This window comes from Protopterus annectens, chromosome 14.part0 (genome assembly GCF_019279795.1).
Source record: "Protopterus annectens isolate FY-2018-M chromosome 14.part0, PAN1.0, whole genome shotgun sequence".
Taxonomy (NCBI): domain Eukaryota; kingdom Metazoa; phylum Chordata; order Ceratodontiformes; family Protopteridae; genus Protopterus; species Protopterus annectens.
Window position 1 is genome coordinate 443,261,454 of NC_056748.1, and position 15,086 is coordinate 443,276,539.

Below are 15,086 nucleotides of genomic sequence, written 5' to 3' on the forward strand. Positions count from 1 at the left end.
GGAAAGGACCAATTCTTAGAGGGCCAAAGCCTGCTAAATCTTGGGAGGCTGAACTTGTAAGAAATCTTTTAACAGTTTGCATAGATTTAGCTTTATCTTCCATCTTTTTAAGAACTTCGTCAGCTTTGTTGCCAAACAGGTGGTCCTGATTTAAGGGAGCATCCAACAGTTTAGCTTTAACATGATCAGGCAAAGATAGCTCCTTAAGCCAAGCATGCCTTCTGAGTACAAACCCAGTGACAGCAGCCCTGCAAGAGGCCTCTAAAGAATCAAACCCACACTGCAAAGTATGTTTTCCAATCTGTTCAGCAGAATGCATTAAATCTTATAATTCCTTATTTTCAGCACAGTCAGGAATCAACATCATTTTCTGTTTAAGCAATCAAATAATATGTTGTTGATACTTTAACATATGAAACTGGCAGTTTAAGGCCCTAATAGCCAAGGTTGCAGAAGTGTAAACCTTCTTAGCCCATCTATCCAGCGCCCTGGAGTCTCTATCAGAAGGGGTAGGGATTTTGGCAGTAGAAGCCTTAATGCCCTTGGGTCCCTATAAAATAGTCTCTGGATCCGCAATAGGATTTTTAAAAAGGAACTTGTGAGTGTCAGGAACCCTGTAATATCAGTCAGGTTTTCTGGGAGCAGGAGGTAAAGAATCAGGGGCCAAACAAGATTTCGAGAAGGCATCATCAACAATGTCTAGTATAGGAGGCATAGCTAAAGGCCTATGCTGAGGCAGGAGTATGAAATCCCTAAGCCTCTTTTTCGAATCAGAAAAATCCTGGCTTTCCCAGTGGAAATGCTCTCTAAGTGTGTGCAAGGTTTCACCAAAGGAAAAATCCTCTGGAGGAGAAGCAGAGGGAATAGAGTCCTCTGCATCAGAATCCTCATAAGTAGATAAGGGTAAATCCAGATCATTAGGAGAATCAGAATCCTGGTCAGAAGATTCATAAACAAACTCAGTCCTAGGTCTCTTGGAAGAGGGAGGTTGGCTTCCCCTGATTAATAAGGTCTTCAGCCATTCTTATCATTTGTTTTTTAGGCATACAGGCCTGAACATGCAGCCTGGGTGTCGGTTTTCTAGGAAAGGTTCGAGGTTTAGGCCTTGAAGAAGGAGGAGGTGTCTGTTTAATATGCAAGTCCATAGGACCCATCCAAGATAGAGACATCCGCAGGTCCCACAGTTGAAGCATCTTGCAGCATACCGGACTCCGAATGGGTCTCAGGAGAGGCCTGCGAATCAGAAGTAGCGGTTATCAGGGGCTGCGAAAGCACCTCACTGAGTGCTGGCAAACTGGCGACTGGCTTAGGAGAAGCGTCGTTGGCAGCTTTGGACCTAGGCGGCCTGTCTCTGTCTTTATCTTTGCACTTTTTTGGAATACCGGCATTCGGATGGCTTACCGACAACATTTCTGGATAATTAAACCGAGAACTGAAACATTTAGAGGCGAAAATATACAGACAACAGATAGTGCGTAGATTAAATGAGGCACAAAACTGACAGCAAGGTATGTCGTGGTCAGGGCCTAGGCAAGGAATACAGTACGAATGAAAATCTTTGTGAGGTATTTGCTTTCCACAAGTAATGCAATTAACTTTTATTGACATCGGAAAGGAGCAAAAAAAGGATTCCCCAACGGGGTGCCTTAGCTTTAGTTGAAGACTTTGGTTCTGAAACTCGAAAACAAAAATTTCAGGAGTCGGCCCACCAGCACTTGCGAACTGCTTCTGCTTCGGGCACCGCACGGCAAGAAAGACTGATGTAATGGCATCGGCTGCATGTTTTATACCCCTGACATCATGGAAGAAGGGACAGCGACGGACGCAGGACCGAAGACTTTGTTAATCAGGCCAACTGAGGGCTACTGCAAGCAGATAACCCAAATGTGATGACTGCAACAGTGAAACACGAAGAACATCCAGTTCTTGCCAGAAATTCCTGCAATCTTCAGTGTTGCTGTAGGTCTCTTGGCAGCCTCCCTGACCAGTTTTTGTCTTGCCTTTTCATCAGTTTTGGAGAGACATCCCGTTCCTTGCAACATCACTGTTGTCCCATATTTTCTCCACCTTTAATGACTGTCTTCACTGTGTTCCATGGTATATCCAATGCTGTGGAAATTTTTTGTATCCTTCTCATGACTGATACCTGTCAACAATGAGATCCCTTTGATGCTTTGTAAGCTCTCTGTGAACCATGGCTTTTGCAGTAGCAGGCAACTGAGTAAATGTCAAGAAAATCCTACTAGGACAGCTGAACTTTATTTGTGGTTAATCAGAGTTTCTTTAATTGATGGCAGGTGTGTACCCAAGAAGACTGAATGCTGTAATCAAAAGGTGCTTCAACAAAGTATTACTTTAATGGTGTGCTCACTTATGCACCCAGCTTATTGTGCGTTTTTTTATTTTTTATATTTTCCCCCCAACAGATTTGTTTGTTTTTCAATTCAATTCTACATGTTATAGGTCACAAGAAAGGTGAGAAAAGTTTTGAAATGATTTATTGTGGTCTCATTTTTTTATATCACAAAAACATGGCATTTTAACAGGGGTGTGTAGACTTTTTACATCCACTGTATGTACTATCAGAGCATCTACTTAAACTGTTCGATCTCCGTCTATCCACAGTAGAGAACAGACACTGAGACTCTTCTACACAAAAATGGCCCATGTAGAGGCTCAGGTAATTACAGGCCCACTAGCCTTGCTAGCCTTGTATGCAAAGTCATTAAACGTTATCATAGCAGACAAAACTAATTTATGCAGACGTGGGCAGCAGTAATAATTTAAGACCCTACTCAGTTTAGTTTTGTAAACGTCAGATTCTTTTCTCCTGAACCTAGTAAACTTCTTTGGAAATGCTACAGAGTCTATGGAAAGTGATCACTCTGCATGCTGCTTATCTTGGCCCCCCGCCCCCAAAATATTAATACTGAAAAGTTAGACAAACTTCATGTAAATCCCTACACTGTCTGCTGGACTGCAAACTGGCCATAAAACAAATCTCTAGTATTGAGAGTTGCTAGTACTCTGACTGTTCAATCTCAACCAGTGGGTAGCGCACGAATAACTGCTGGGTCTAGTCCTGTTTGACAATATCCTTGAAGTGTGGATGAACAACATTGCTGAAGACGACAAGCTATGCACTATCGACTCATCCACTGATACTACACTGTTCCAGAACATACAAGCAACAGAAATTTGATAAACAGTAAACCTTTTAAGAGAGAGGAAAAAAAGAAAACTGTTCTTAACTGATATAAATAAGTTACTCAGTAGGGTCATCAATATGAGTCCTGTAGTAGTTTAATGATGACACTCTAATCAAGGTGCAGGAACTTAAGTAAGTGCGGTCCTAGGTATTCATAAACAACTACCTGTAAGTGAAATACTGAAGTAAACTAAAACAGCCATGCATGCACCCCAAGAAGACAAAAGTTGTTTTGTGCTAGAACTCCTTTGACTTTACCATGGGAAAAGTCAATGCATGCACCTGTAAGATGCAACTAATATCAAATAACTGAAAAATTGTCTTCCCAAACTGTCACTTCCTTTGAGCCTCTCTCTTTTGTGATAGGTCTGCAACTGAGATTTCTAGGTTTCTAAGATCATTCAGGAGTTGAAACAAATCAGCTTCTTTGGGAGCTCCTTATCTTTTCCAGGACTTTGTCATAACCTTCTTTGAAAGTAGCACTGTCAACTGAAGCAAACATTCGATCCTGTAAAGGAAGTGAAAGTACAGGATCAAACCCAATAAGGAATATGGGAGGTTTAAGTTAATAAGGCTTGGTCAAACTGTGTTGTAACTATCCTATGTATTCTTTTTTAAGGGAGACAAATCCTGGCAATCTTAGAAAATATGTCTCCAAGCTCCTGCTTGAATTAATGGGTTAGTCTCAAAGGGTGAGATATGATATTAAGCAAACAAAGATGGAAAACAATTACCTAGAAAAAAAAAACAGTGTGAGGAATCAAGTCAACCAAGTTACAAATGGGTCAAGGGGTGAATACACTACAATGGTATCATCCTTCAATAAAGTTCATTTTAACAGAAACCATCATCTTTCAAGAATGTTCATCTTGACAGAAACCAGATGCAATTAAAAAGCAAAATATATCCAAAGTGCATTCCAAAACAAAAATGGTGCTTATAAGCCAAAATATTTTATTTTCTCTGAATTCACACTATGCCCCATGTATGTTTTTAGCAACCAGGTTGCATATTTTGTTAGATATGATTTTACAATTTTTCTTCCCTTCTTTCAGTCTTGAGGACCACGGACCTTGAGGTGTAAACAGTATTTGTGGAGTTGAAAAAAAGGGCCCGTTAACTCCTACAAATTAGTATTGTATTTGTGGATAGCAATGTGTTCCTGATGCCTAATGAAGCCCCTTGAGTAGCATATGCTGCTACACCCTTACCTCAGACTAAGGACACTACTTTGTGGTATTTTTACTGCATCTCCTATGAAATCATACAGCACAGTGACATCTGTATTGAGACCCCTGGCTGGTTATCAAGACATTAGCATTACTACTAAAATACCACTTAAAAAGTTGCCCTCGTTTGTTTCCCTTCCATTCACGCTGATACAGTCTTCATGTGATGGCATACACTTGTCTAGTATAACCAATAACTCCATAACTGAGCTATAAGAAACAGTTTTTATGTTTATATCTACTTGTTACATTTTGTTAGATATGTAATAGTAGTTTGCATTTGAATATTATCCTTTCTATATCATTTAAGTTTTCATTCATTTTTAAAGATAATATCCAGTTACATTTTAAGTAGTTATTTCTTACTACATTAAAGTGCCATAAGAATGAATTACAGTTTCAGAAGAACTCTTACCTTCCAAAGCTCCCCAATACTCTCAGTAATTCTACTGTCTTCCTCATCATCCAGGTCAGAGATAGTCTTTCTCTGTTTCTCTAGCAAATCATGATAATCCTTAAAAATAAATATTTTTATTATTTTTATAAATATTCCTGCATTTTGCGTAAAACACTGGCATAAGCACATGTACTTTCATATACAGTCATAGAAAATAAATGTTGTTACTGTTCCTATGTGTGACAGTACAACATCAAAAGCAAATGCATGTAGCTCTAGGAATACTAACCTTGACACCCATTCACCCTCAGGTGACACCCAGTGGTAGATATAACAGAGTGATAAGACATTCCATCAAAATTAATGGTCACCACAGCTTCAAAATTTTGCACACCATCATTAAGTTGTATCACAAGGCACTACAAATCTCTTGTACTTTCTTCTACATACTATTAAGCAGTCTAAGAGAAATACTGCTGGATGTCTTTACAACCTAGCAGTATCTGACAATTGGAGGGACAAAAAAAATAAAATAAAATAATCCACTGTTTTTTGCTTCCTTTGGGGAGTACAAAGCCTCTACTCCCCTTTAAAAAGATTAATTCTCTCATTTGGGTTGTCTAAGGTATGTGATGTGGACAAATTCAACCAAGAAGAAACCCCACAGTGTGGAGGGTGTGATGTTCACTTCCTGAATTTTGTTATGCACTTAGTTTACTTAATAAAAAAATATAACTGTAAAACATGTGCTACAAAATAATCAAACAGAAAACAGTAGATAGTCCACAGTTGAGTTAAAATTGGAATATCCTTTATTGAAACACACAAACAAGCGATCCTAGTTGAGTATAATGAAAAGCATTAAAAGCATTCATTATTTATATATAATCACATTGTTTGGTGCAAGGGAACAAAGAAAAAGATCTACCATTAAACACCTACCAGAATAAATATTAATAAATATGCAACTTTTAACAAAGATTCCTTTCGTATCAAATAAATACTTCATCAGGTCTGTGTGTCAAAAACAAATCATAATATGAATGAGCATGTGTACAGATCTACAACTGAAAAGCTAAGTAGGATAAAAAACATTAAAATAATTGCTAAGCTGGAAATACAGTGATAAATGCTAAAAATAAAGCACTAAGACCATGGGAATCTGTTAAAGTGACTAAGAAAACTTAATTTGAGTGTGCAAGAGTGCACTCAAGAGCATCTGCAACCGTAAGTTAAGTTTCTTAATAAAGTTTTGGGTTAGTTGGTTAGCCTATACAAAGTGTTAATAAACTGGTCTTAGTTCATAATTTGTCTCTAGCTTGTTAGTTTCAGTTTTAGGTAGCACAGTCTCTTATTACACTATGGTTTTAAGAGGGAAGGGATCAACTGTGGACTACCTATTTTCTATTTGAATATTTGTAGCACATATTTTACAGTTCGATTTTTATTAAACTAAGTGCATAACATAATTCAGAAGTGAACATCATACCCTCCACACTGCAAAGTTTCTTCTTGTTTTTTTTGGACCCAGTAGAGGTTGCATACTGTGCTCTTCTGAGACTTCCAGGGATATCACAGATTTCTCTTTTTGTTGACGTGGACAAATTCAAACCTGAGTGAATAATCACAATAAAGGACCTTCCTGGGCACCAGCTATAACAAAGTAATTCCACACATATTATATTGGCTATGGTCAAAAGCAAACTGAAAACATTTCTGAAAATCATGCTTCTAACACTCTTTTTTTTCCTTAGGACACATTCTAAACAAACTGACCTTAAATTATGCTAATGTGGCAAAAACTATGAAAGATATTATAACTAAAGTTCAGTTCTTTCTGCCCTATAGCCACTATTTTGAAGATCCATATTTTGTGACGCAACTGTAAAATTATGAGCAACACAGGTGTTTTTTTTTACAATGGACCATTTTCATCTTTCCTAACCACTTAGAATATATTTTACAACCTAGAATAAGTGTTGTCTGCAGTATAGCTGGGTGATGCCATGCCTCAGCCATACCATCTGCTAAGTGTGGAGGGACTGTAAAGGAATTGATTCAAAAATATCTGGGAAATTCACAAAGTCTTTTCAGGCAAGCTACTCTACTAATGTTGTGAAATCCATTAAAATAGAGAGCTGTCATATCAGACTAGTAAATATGAGGTCTTCAGGGTACTGTTAACAAATAAGTCTGTGAAGACCAGACTGTGCCATTAAAATGGTGGAATCAATGGCCTGATCTTTATTATCCATCGACTCTTTATGGCATAATAAAAAAATCTGCACAATTTCCCTTCAACTGTGGTAAACAGGGGAGACTGAGATGAAGATTACGTCATTAACAACACAGTAGAAGGCACACAGCTGTAGAATTATATGACAAATCTATTAACAGCAGGACTGTGGGTCAAATAATCACAGGTCTCGATGAATGATTCCATGAATGAATGCTCCATAAAATACAGTATTCTGAAAAGAAACAGAACTTGAATATCATAAAACTTGTGTATGCCAAACTCACACACCTAGTGATAATTATAACTCTGAGGTAACTACACTTCAGAGCAAGAATGCACAGTGTGTAAAGAACTTCCCATGAATGACAATTATGTACTTACCACAATGACTTAGCTAAATAATCAAGGTCTATCTTCTTCAATCAGTAGGATTAAGGCTGGAAAGATTTAGGGAGCTTGGCATCTGAAAGTGTCTCATGCTATACCTCAGCTCCCTTAATCATGGTGCACTGCATTCCGATTTCCTATACAAAACTCTAGTGAACCACTCAAAGTGGCGTTTACAATATCACAATACAACACTATACACAAAATAAAATTACAAAATGGAATACCCCTACACATGTACATGATGCCATGGGAAGGAGGGTAGGAAAGTTGAGGAACATGGACCTTGACTATCATTATGGTAAATACAAAATGTTCATATCTAAAATGATGAGGTCCAACTTCTTAACACAGCAGGACAGTGTTCCAAGGTTGCCCTCCTGGGTGCTTACCATGGAAAGATACCTTAGAGGAGTGCATTTCTAAAGGGAGACTACGACTTGGAGATAACAAAGCTTTAAAGTGTCTCATGAAGGTATTCAGATAAGACCCTATCAAAACTGCACAAATACCATCCAGAGAGGAGTGTCCAAAGAAGTCCTGACAGGCAACCACTGTTTTACTTCAATGTGCAATGGGCATAGTTGGTAATGTTGCACTGTATTTCTCATAGCACGAACTGATTCAGTCTGAAAATCACTTGGACAAAAGTGACCTTAAGCACTATGGAACCCAAATTCTTTACAGAATATTAAACAAATAAATAATCATTTCTAACAGATTTTTGCTAATTTTACATACAATCTAAACTGTCTACATACATACATACAGCATACCAGGTATTCAACTCTTGGAATAATTAAGAAAATATACACGCAGGTTAATGGACTGGTTCAGGATTGCCTCTGCCTACCTTATGCATGATGGAATGATTTGTCTGCAGTGGCAGACTATTCTTGTGCTCAAGACCTGCAAATCTGAAATTCTTTTTATAAAAGTGATGGCCATTAAGAATAGGGGTTTTCAGGGCATTTAATGTCAGTCACCTTTGAGAGATCTGAAAGGTGGAAAAGTTAGTTTCTCAAGTAAAAAAAGAAATTCCATGGAGAAACGGGATCCTTTTATGGGCATCATCTATGAAACTCGCTACTTAGAAAAGCTTCTACAAACTTTTATATAAGAAAGCAGACAGACATTAAATCCTTGGCGAAAGTTACATATGGTAGCTAAATGAGCCTTAATAGATGAGTATTTTAGGTCTGTGTCAAAGATATGGGAAAGATAGTCTAAAATAGCTAGGACCAGAAATGAAGAGGAGTATAATTCTTTCACAGTTGTCCAGATATTAAAGTCATGCCAATCACCCCTTATAAATTTTCCTGATACAAGTTCTTTGGGCAAAGGTAAGGATGTGGATGACTCTGGGGGGGGGGGGGGGGTAAGCAATGCTCCTATCCATTACTGGAACTGGAGTAACCATGTGGTTAAACAGGGAATGAAAGTCCAGCAGAGGTTTGCTAAGCTAGCTAAAACTATTCTTGACAAGCTTCAGAAATACAAACGTCTCCAGAACATGACATCAAAGTAGAAGAAACATCATCTCAGTATTGAATGGGCCTATGACAATGGCTGTGAACATGTTCTGCTTGACTTTCTGTATGAAGTCAGAAATAAGAGGAAATGGAGAAAAATGCATAAAGTAACCCTAGAGGCCAGTTCTGAACATCATCTCTGGGACCTTCTCTTGGAGGAAGAATCAAGAAAAAAAAAACTGCTATATTTGATGTTGCTCAGGGATGCAAATCACTCACAGCAAGACTTCCCACAGTGAAATAAGAGCTTCCATGCCACAAACTAACTAAGAGACCATCTGTGCAGCTTCAGCAGGTAATGGCTGAGCCTGTCTATAAGAGAAGTAGCTTACACAAAATACGAGTGGTTATAAGAAAGCATATAGTTGGTGAGAATGCAACTTCATCATGAGAAACAAGACTCTGCACAGTTAGGAGAATTATGATCTTCTCCAGAGCACTGATGTGCAGAATGGCCTACAACCATGCACCTTGGACTGCCTGCCCCTGATAGTGACCCATACCCTATGGCAAAGGAGTCTTCTGTGACAGCCACTAAGAAATGGAGTGGTGAAATGGACAGCCAGAGTAATGACAGGTGTCTGAAACCACTACTGCAAGTGTGCTTTCAAAACCTATGCTTGATTCCATAAAAGGTCTGTAAACTGAGACCACTGAACCTTTAGAGGTATCCTAATGTGAAACCAGGCATTAGCACACAACACAAAATCCAAAAGGCAGAGCAAAGCCAATATTCACGTATCAAAATTATAAATAAAGATAAAAATGAATTCAGCAATGCAAGATTAATGTAAATGTTTAACAAAACTACAAAACTTTAAGGAACAACAACCCTTCATCGGTGTAAAAATCTAACAGTTAACATCTTCTTTAAATACATTACAAAAATACCACAGCTAATGAAAAACATCAATTATGGCAATTAACAACTGAAGTCCTTAAAGAGCAAAAGTATTAAATGCAAGCACATCTGTTTATATTTGATAATAGGTTTTAATGATACTGTCTGGTTAAGTCGGGTGCAGAACCAGCCTGCAACTGGAGAATCCAATTATATTCTTTTATTTCTAATTTATTATAATTATATTCTTTTATTTCTAATTTATTATTAATGTCCCTTCTCCTCAAATTCTTAAAAACTTTATCTATCACCCCAAAACAAAAAGCACGATTACAACCATTCTCACTAATGTGCTTAGCCAAAGAATTTGTACTAATATTCCTTCTAATATCAGATCTATGTTCTATGATCCTCCCTTTCAATTGTCTTGTAGATTTCCCTACATAAAAACTTGTGCATGCACTACAAGTTGCTAGATATACTATATTTACAGAATCACATGTCTCAAAACAGTTAAAGGTGTACTTTGTCTTAGTATTAGGATGAATAAAAATATTATCCCCATTAATGAAGTTACAACAGCAACAATTATAACATGGAGCAGTACCAATTTTATTTGAGATACTTCTATCAAAAGTTGTACAGATATCCTTATAACATAAACGCTATTTTAAACTTGGGCAATTATGGTTAGAAAAACTTGGGTTGACACCAATGATAGTTCGTAATTTGGGTAAAGATCTTAAAATACCCGACTTCTCACTTAAAATCTTCTTTATACTATTAGTGTTTATATTAAAGGTAGTTATATAACATAATGTATCCTTTTCTTAGATGGAACATGCCCATTAATGGGTGGGCACTCCGTTCCAAAATAGGGACTAGCCCGATCACATCTCAGAATTAAAGCCTCTTCCATCATAATATTCAGAAGTTCTTCATCACATCCTCTTACAAGGAGTTCTTGTTTTAATTCAAGCATTTGTTCATAACATTTACCCAACTCCGTATTTAGTCTACTCATCCATATAAATTGCCCATTAGCTATGCCCCTAACGACATGAGGAGCATGCATACTGCTCCAATGTAAAAATGTATTTCTATGAGCAGGTTTCTTAAAAACTGCTGTATGTATATATAAACCACAAAAATGGCACTCAGAGGATTACTGGTGTATGTATATCAGAACCATCGTATCACAGGGAAACATCTAAAAAATTAATATTATGGGGAGAACTATTCATGGAGGACTTCAAAAACCCAGTACTCATATTTAAGTATTCAATAAAAGAATGTAGTCAATCTGTGCCACTCCACACAAAAAATGTATCAACAAATCGTTTAAAACAACTTACTTTTGATGAATATTGCAGAGGTCCAGTATATATAAACTCAGTCTCCCATTTATCAAGGACCAAGTTAGCACAGGTATTAGCAATGGGAGTGCTGCAGTGGTGGTGATTCTCAGCTAAAGCGTCTTCTGTGTGGAGACATGCGTGAATGGGTGTGTGGAGACATGAGTGAATGGGTGTACCTTCGTTGAAGGTTGTATGTTAGGGTTGGCAACTCAGTATGTAAAAATCTACTGCCAATCATTAGTGGACCGGAGTTCCGCTGTGGCGACCCCTAACCAGGAAAAGCCGAAAGATACAACAACATTAGCAATGGGGGTGCCCACTGTAACACCTGAAACTTGAAGGTAAATTTTATTATCAAAATTAAAATAATTATTCAAGACTATTTCTAACAATTCACCTAAAGTCTCCACCTGTCTCCCTGTAAGTTGACCATATTCACATAGTAACTCCCTAACAGAATGCATTCCAAACGCATTTGGTATTACTGTAAAAAGTGATTGTATGTCTAATACTACCATTTGAAAACATCTTCAATCACATTTATAAAACCAATCGTATAGTTGTGTTAGGAAGTCACCAGTATCTTTAATGTAACTTTTAACAAACCACAAATATTTAGCAAGAACCATCTGTAGGAACACAGAAATCAGCTAATTTGACCACCCTCTACCTGAGATGATAAGCCTCATTGGAGGGTTAGTAAGAGATTTATGAACTTTGGGAAGTCCATACAATATGGGTATTTTGAAGAGGCAAATCCACCGTCAGGAAAAACGGACTTTAATGCAGCAAAGCTTTCAGTTAAACAACCTTCCTCAATGCTAAACAGTATATATCACACATTACAATACATTTAAATAGGAGCCAAAAGGTAACATGTGACCACAGCCAACAAATCACACTATACCATCAATTAAAACTTTTCTAAAACATCCTTAAAGGTATACATTACAAATGTTGCTGTTGTATTTTAACAAGCACAGGTTTAATACTGACTACATTGTTTAAACCAGGTTCTAAATCTGCATGGAACCTGACAATACACTCATTCTTTATTCTCTAAAAGATTAAGTCACCACCTCTGGGTCCGTTTTGTACATAGTCTATCACTCTGAATTTAAAAATATGATCCACACCATTATGCAAAATGTGCTTAAACAGTGCATTATTCTCATTTCTTCTTATTTCTGACTTATGCTCTGTTATACTCTCTCTGCGTCCTACACGAACTCCAAGAAGAGCTAAACCCAAACATAAAACTACTGTTCAATCTCAGCCTTACTACAGGATATGTACCCAAAGAGTGGCGTACAGCAACAGTGGTCCCTCTCCACAAAGGTGGTGCCTCAACAGATCCTGGAAACTATCGCCCCATAAGCCTGACTAGCTTGGTCTGCAAAGCTATGGAAAGGATCATCATGGACCTCATAAATAAAGATATTGGGGACCTACAGACACTGGATCCTACCCAGTTCGGCTTTCTTAAGGGCAGATCCTGCCTCTTAAACCTGGTCGATTTCTTTGAAACAGTCACCAAGGCCATTGACGAGGGGAAGGTGGTCCACACGGCCTACCTGGACCTCGCAAAAGCCTTCAATACAATACCCCACTCGGGCATTATAGATAAGCTCACCAGCTTAAATACAAACCCCTATGTCACTAGATGGGTTGCAAACTGGCTCAAGGACAGAACCCACATGGTTAGAATTGCTGGAGCCATGTCAGACTCCAAACCAGTTACAAGTGGCGTCCCACAAGGCTCAGTCCTGGGACCTCTCTTGTTCGGTATATATTTCTCGGAGGTACAGGCCAACACGGAAGGACTGTGGCTGACCAAGTTCGCAGATGACTGCAAACTGGGCGCCATAATCGACTCTCCATCCGACACAAGCATCCTACAAAAGGGCCTCATAGAAACAGACAACTGGTGCCAGAGCCATGGCCTCAAGCTAAATGCCAAAAAGTGTACAGTCATCCCCTTTGACAAAAACAAAGTGCCCACAAATTACCACATAGGTGGTAATCCATTAAGTACAGAAGAAGTAATTAGGGACCTGGGGACAAAAGTTGATAGCAATCTCTCATTTGACAACCACTTGGCCAAAGTGGTTAGAAAAACATTTTATATAGCCCACCTAATCATGAATGGATTCACATCTAGATCAGGGGAGGTCATCGTGCCTCTTTATTCATCCCTCATCAGGCCCATAATTGAGTACAATGCCCCTTTTGGGATGTACCTTACCAGACACCTGCAGCAACTGGAAAGACCCCAAAAGTACCTCACCAAGAGGATCAAAGGGCTCAAACAGATGCCATATGCTGCCCGGTTAAAGAAACTCCAGCTCTACTCTGTGGCATACCACCTGCTCAGAGGCGATCTGTGCCTGACGTATAAAGCCATGTCCAACCCGGAATTAATGGACATGCTGCACCTCAGAAAATCCAAATCCCATCGAGCTACGCGCTCGAGAGACTTGAACCTCAGCACTGAAACAAATAGGACATGCTGGAAGGACAGATTCATAACCCAGAGGCTCCCTTCACTCTGGAATAAAATCCCAGTCCAGGTTAGGCAGAGTCCCTCACTGACTCTCTTCAAGAGGAATCTTGATGAGTGGATGGGAGATAATAGGTTTACCCCGGGTATCACTTCTGTGTCACTGTTAGACAGAGGCACAGTATACTAACCTTGAAAAAGGGCATAGCAAAATTAATTTACAATGGGTGGCGAAAGCCAAACACACTCTGGCTAGGCTTACAAATGCCCTAGGGCAGATAGCCTAGTATGAACCTATGAACCTATGTTAACTGTTCATTTTTTACACTGATGAAGTGTTGTCGATACCAAAAGCTTTGTTTTATTAAACATTTACATTAATCTTGCATTGCTGAGTTCATTTTTATCTTTATTAAAAGCAGGCATTAGCACCATGAAAATAGTCAATGCCACAAGCTTGTGTCTTTCGATAAAATGTTAACTAAAACAGTTTGTGACTGTAATACTTCTGACATTGTTAAATGCACAGCAGAAATTCTGTCATGCAGAACATTAGCCTTGCAGAATAAAGTCTTCACTGTTAGGGGACTTCCAAGATGGCTGCACATTGAGTAACAGCTTAATTCTGGCTCTCCCAGTCTGAAAACACAGACTTGGCAAAGAAGGCCAGTGGACCTAGATTTCTGGGTAAATTTCAGTAACTGGCCGGTAAGTGCACTGCCTAGATGCCAGGAAAAATATGAAGGACCTGGAGGAAAATCAGCTACAAAAGGTGAGAAAAACACAGACGGAGAAGTACTGCAGTTGTTCAGCAAGAAGCAATACAAGTTCCAGAAATGACTTCCAGTAACCTAGTAGAAAGTATAAAGCAGCTGCTCACAGACCTGGTTAAAATAAACAAAATACTGGAGTACAGCAACACAAAAAGCTGGAAAATGGAAGAAGCTTTAAATAGATGCTCAGATAAGATAACAGAACTTCAAAGCTCAGAGGTTGAAATGATGGAAAGGCTGGCTGAATAGGAGACTGCATAAGAAGAGATGTTTCAAAAAAAATAACAGAGTTGGAGGATAGAGCACATAGGGAAAACCTGAGATTTTTGCTGTACCAGAGAAGATGCAAGGAACTTCTTCTTTCTGCATTTCCCGGTTAGGGGACGCCACAGCGGATCACCTGTCCATGCATGATTGGCAGTGGAGTTTTTACGGTGTCGAGTTGCCAGCCCGGCACCCAACAAACTGTATTAATTTTATGAAAGCATATAATGGACTGGTATTCCACAACAGGAACTGTTAAATGAAAGGGCACATCGTGTGTATGCTCCAAATCTGGTTACTAGAAAACAACATAGACCATTAATAGTAAAGATGCAGTCTTATCGACAGAGGGAGTTGA

The 15,086-nt window shown here is 38.6% G+C and overlaps 1 protein-coding gene across 1 annotated transcript in view; it reads right to left on the bottom strand.

Annotated features, from left to right (window-relative positions):
- EVC (EvC ciliary complex subunit 1) overlaps positions 1-15,086 on the bottom strand; it is a 1,160,741-nt gene that overhangs the window by 395,757 nt on the left and 749,898 nt on the right. Inside the window, exon 11 of the mRNA XM_044055566.1 lies at positions 4,853-4,951. Within this exon, the coding sequence (XP_043911501.1) occupies positions 4,853-4,951 (99 nt within the window). The remainder of the gene's footprint in view (positions 1-4,852; positions 4,952-15,086) is intronic.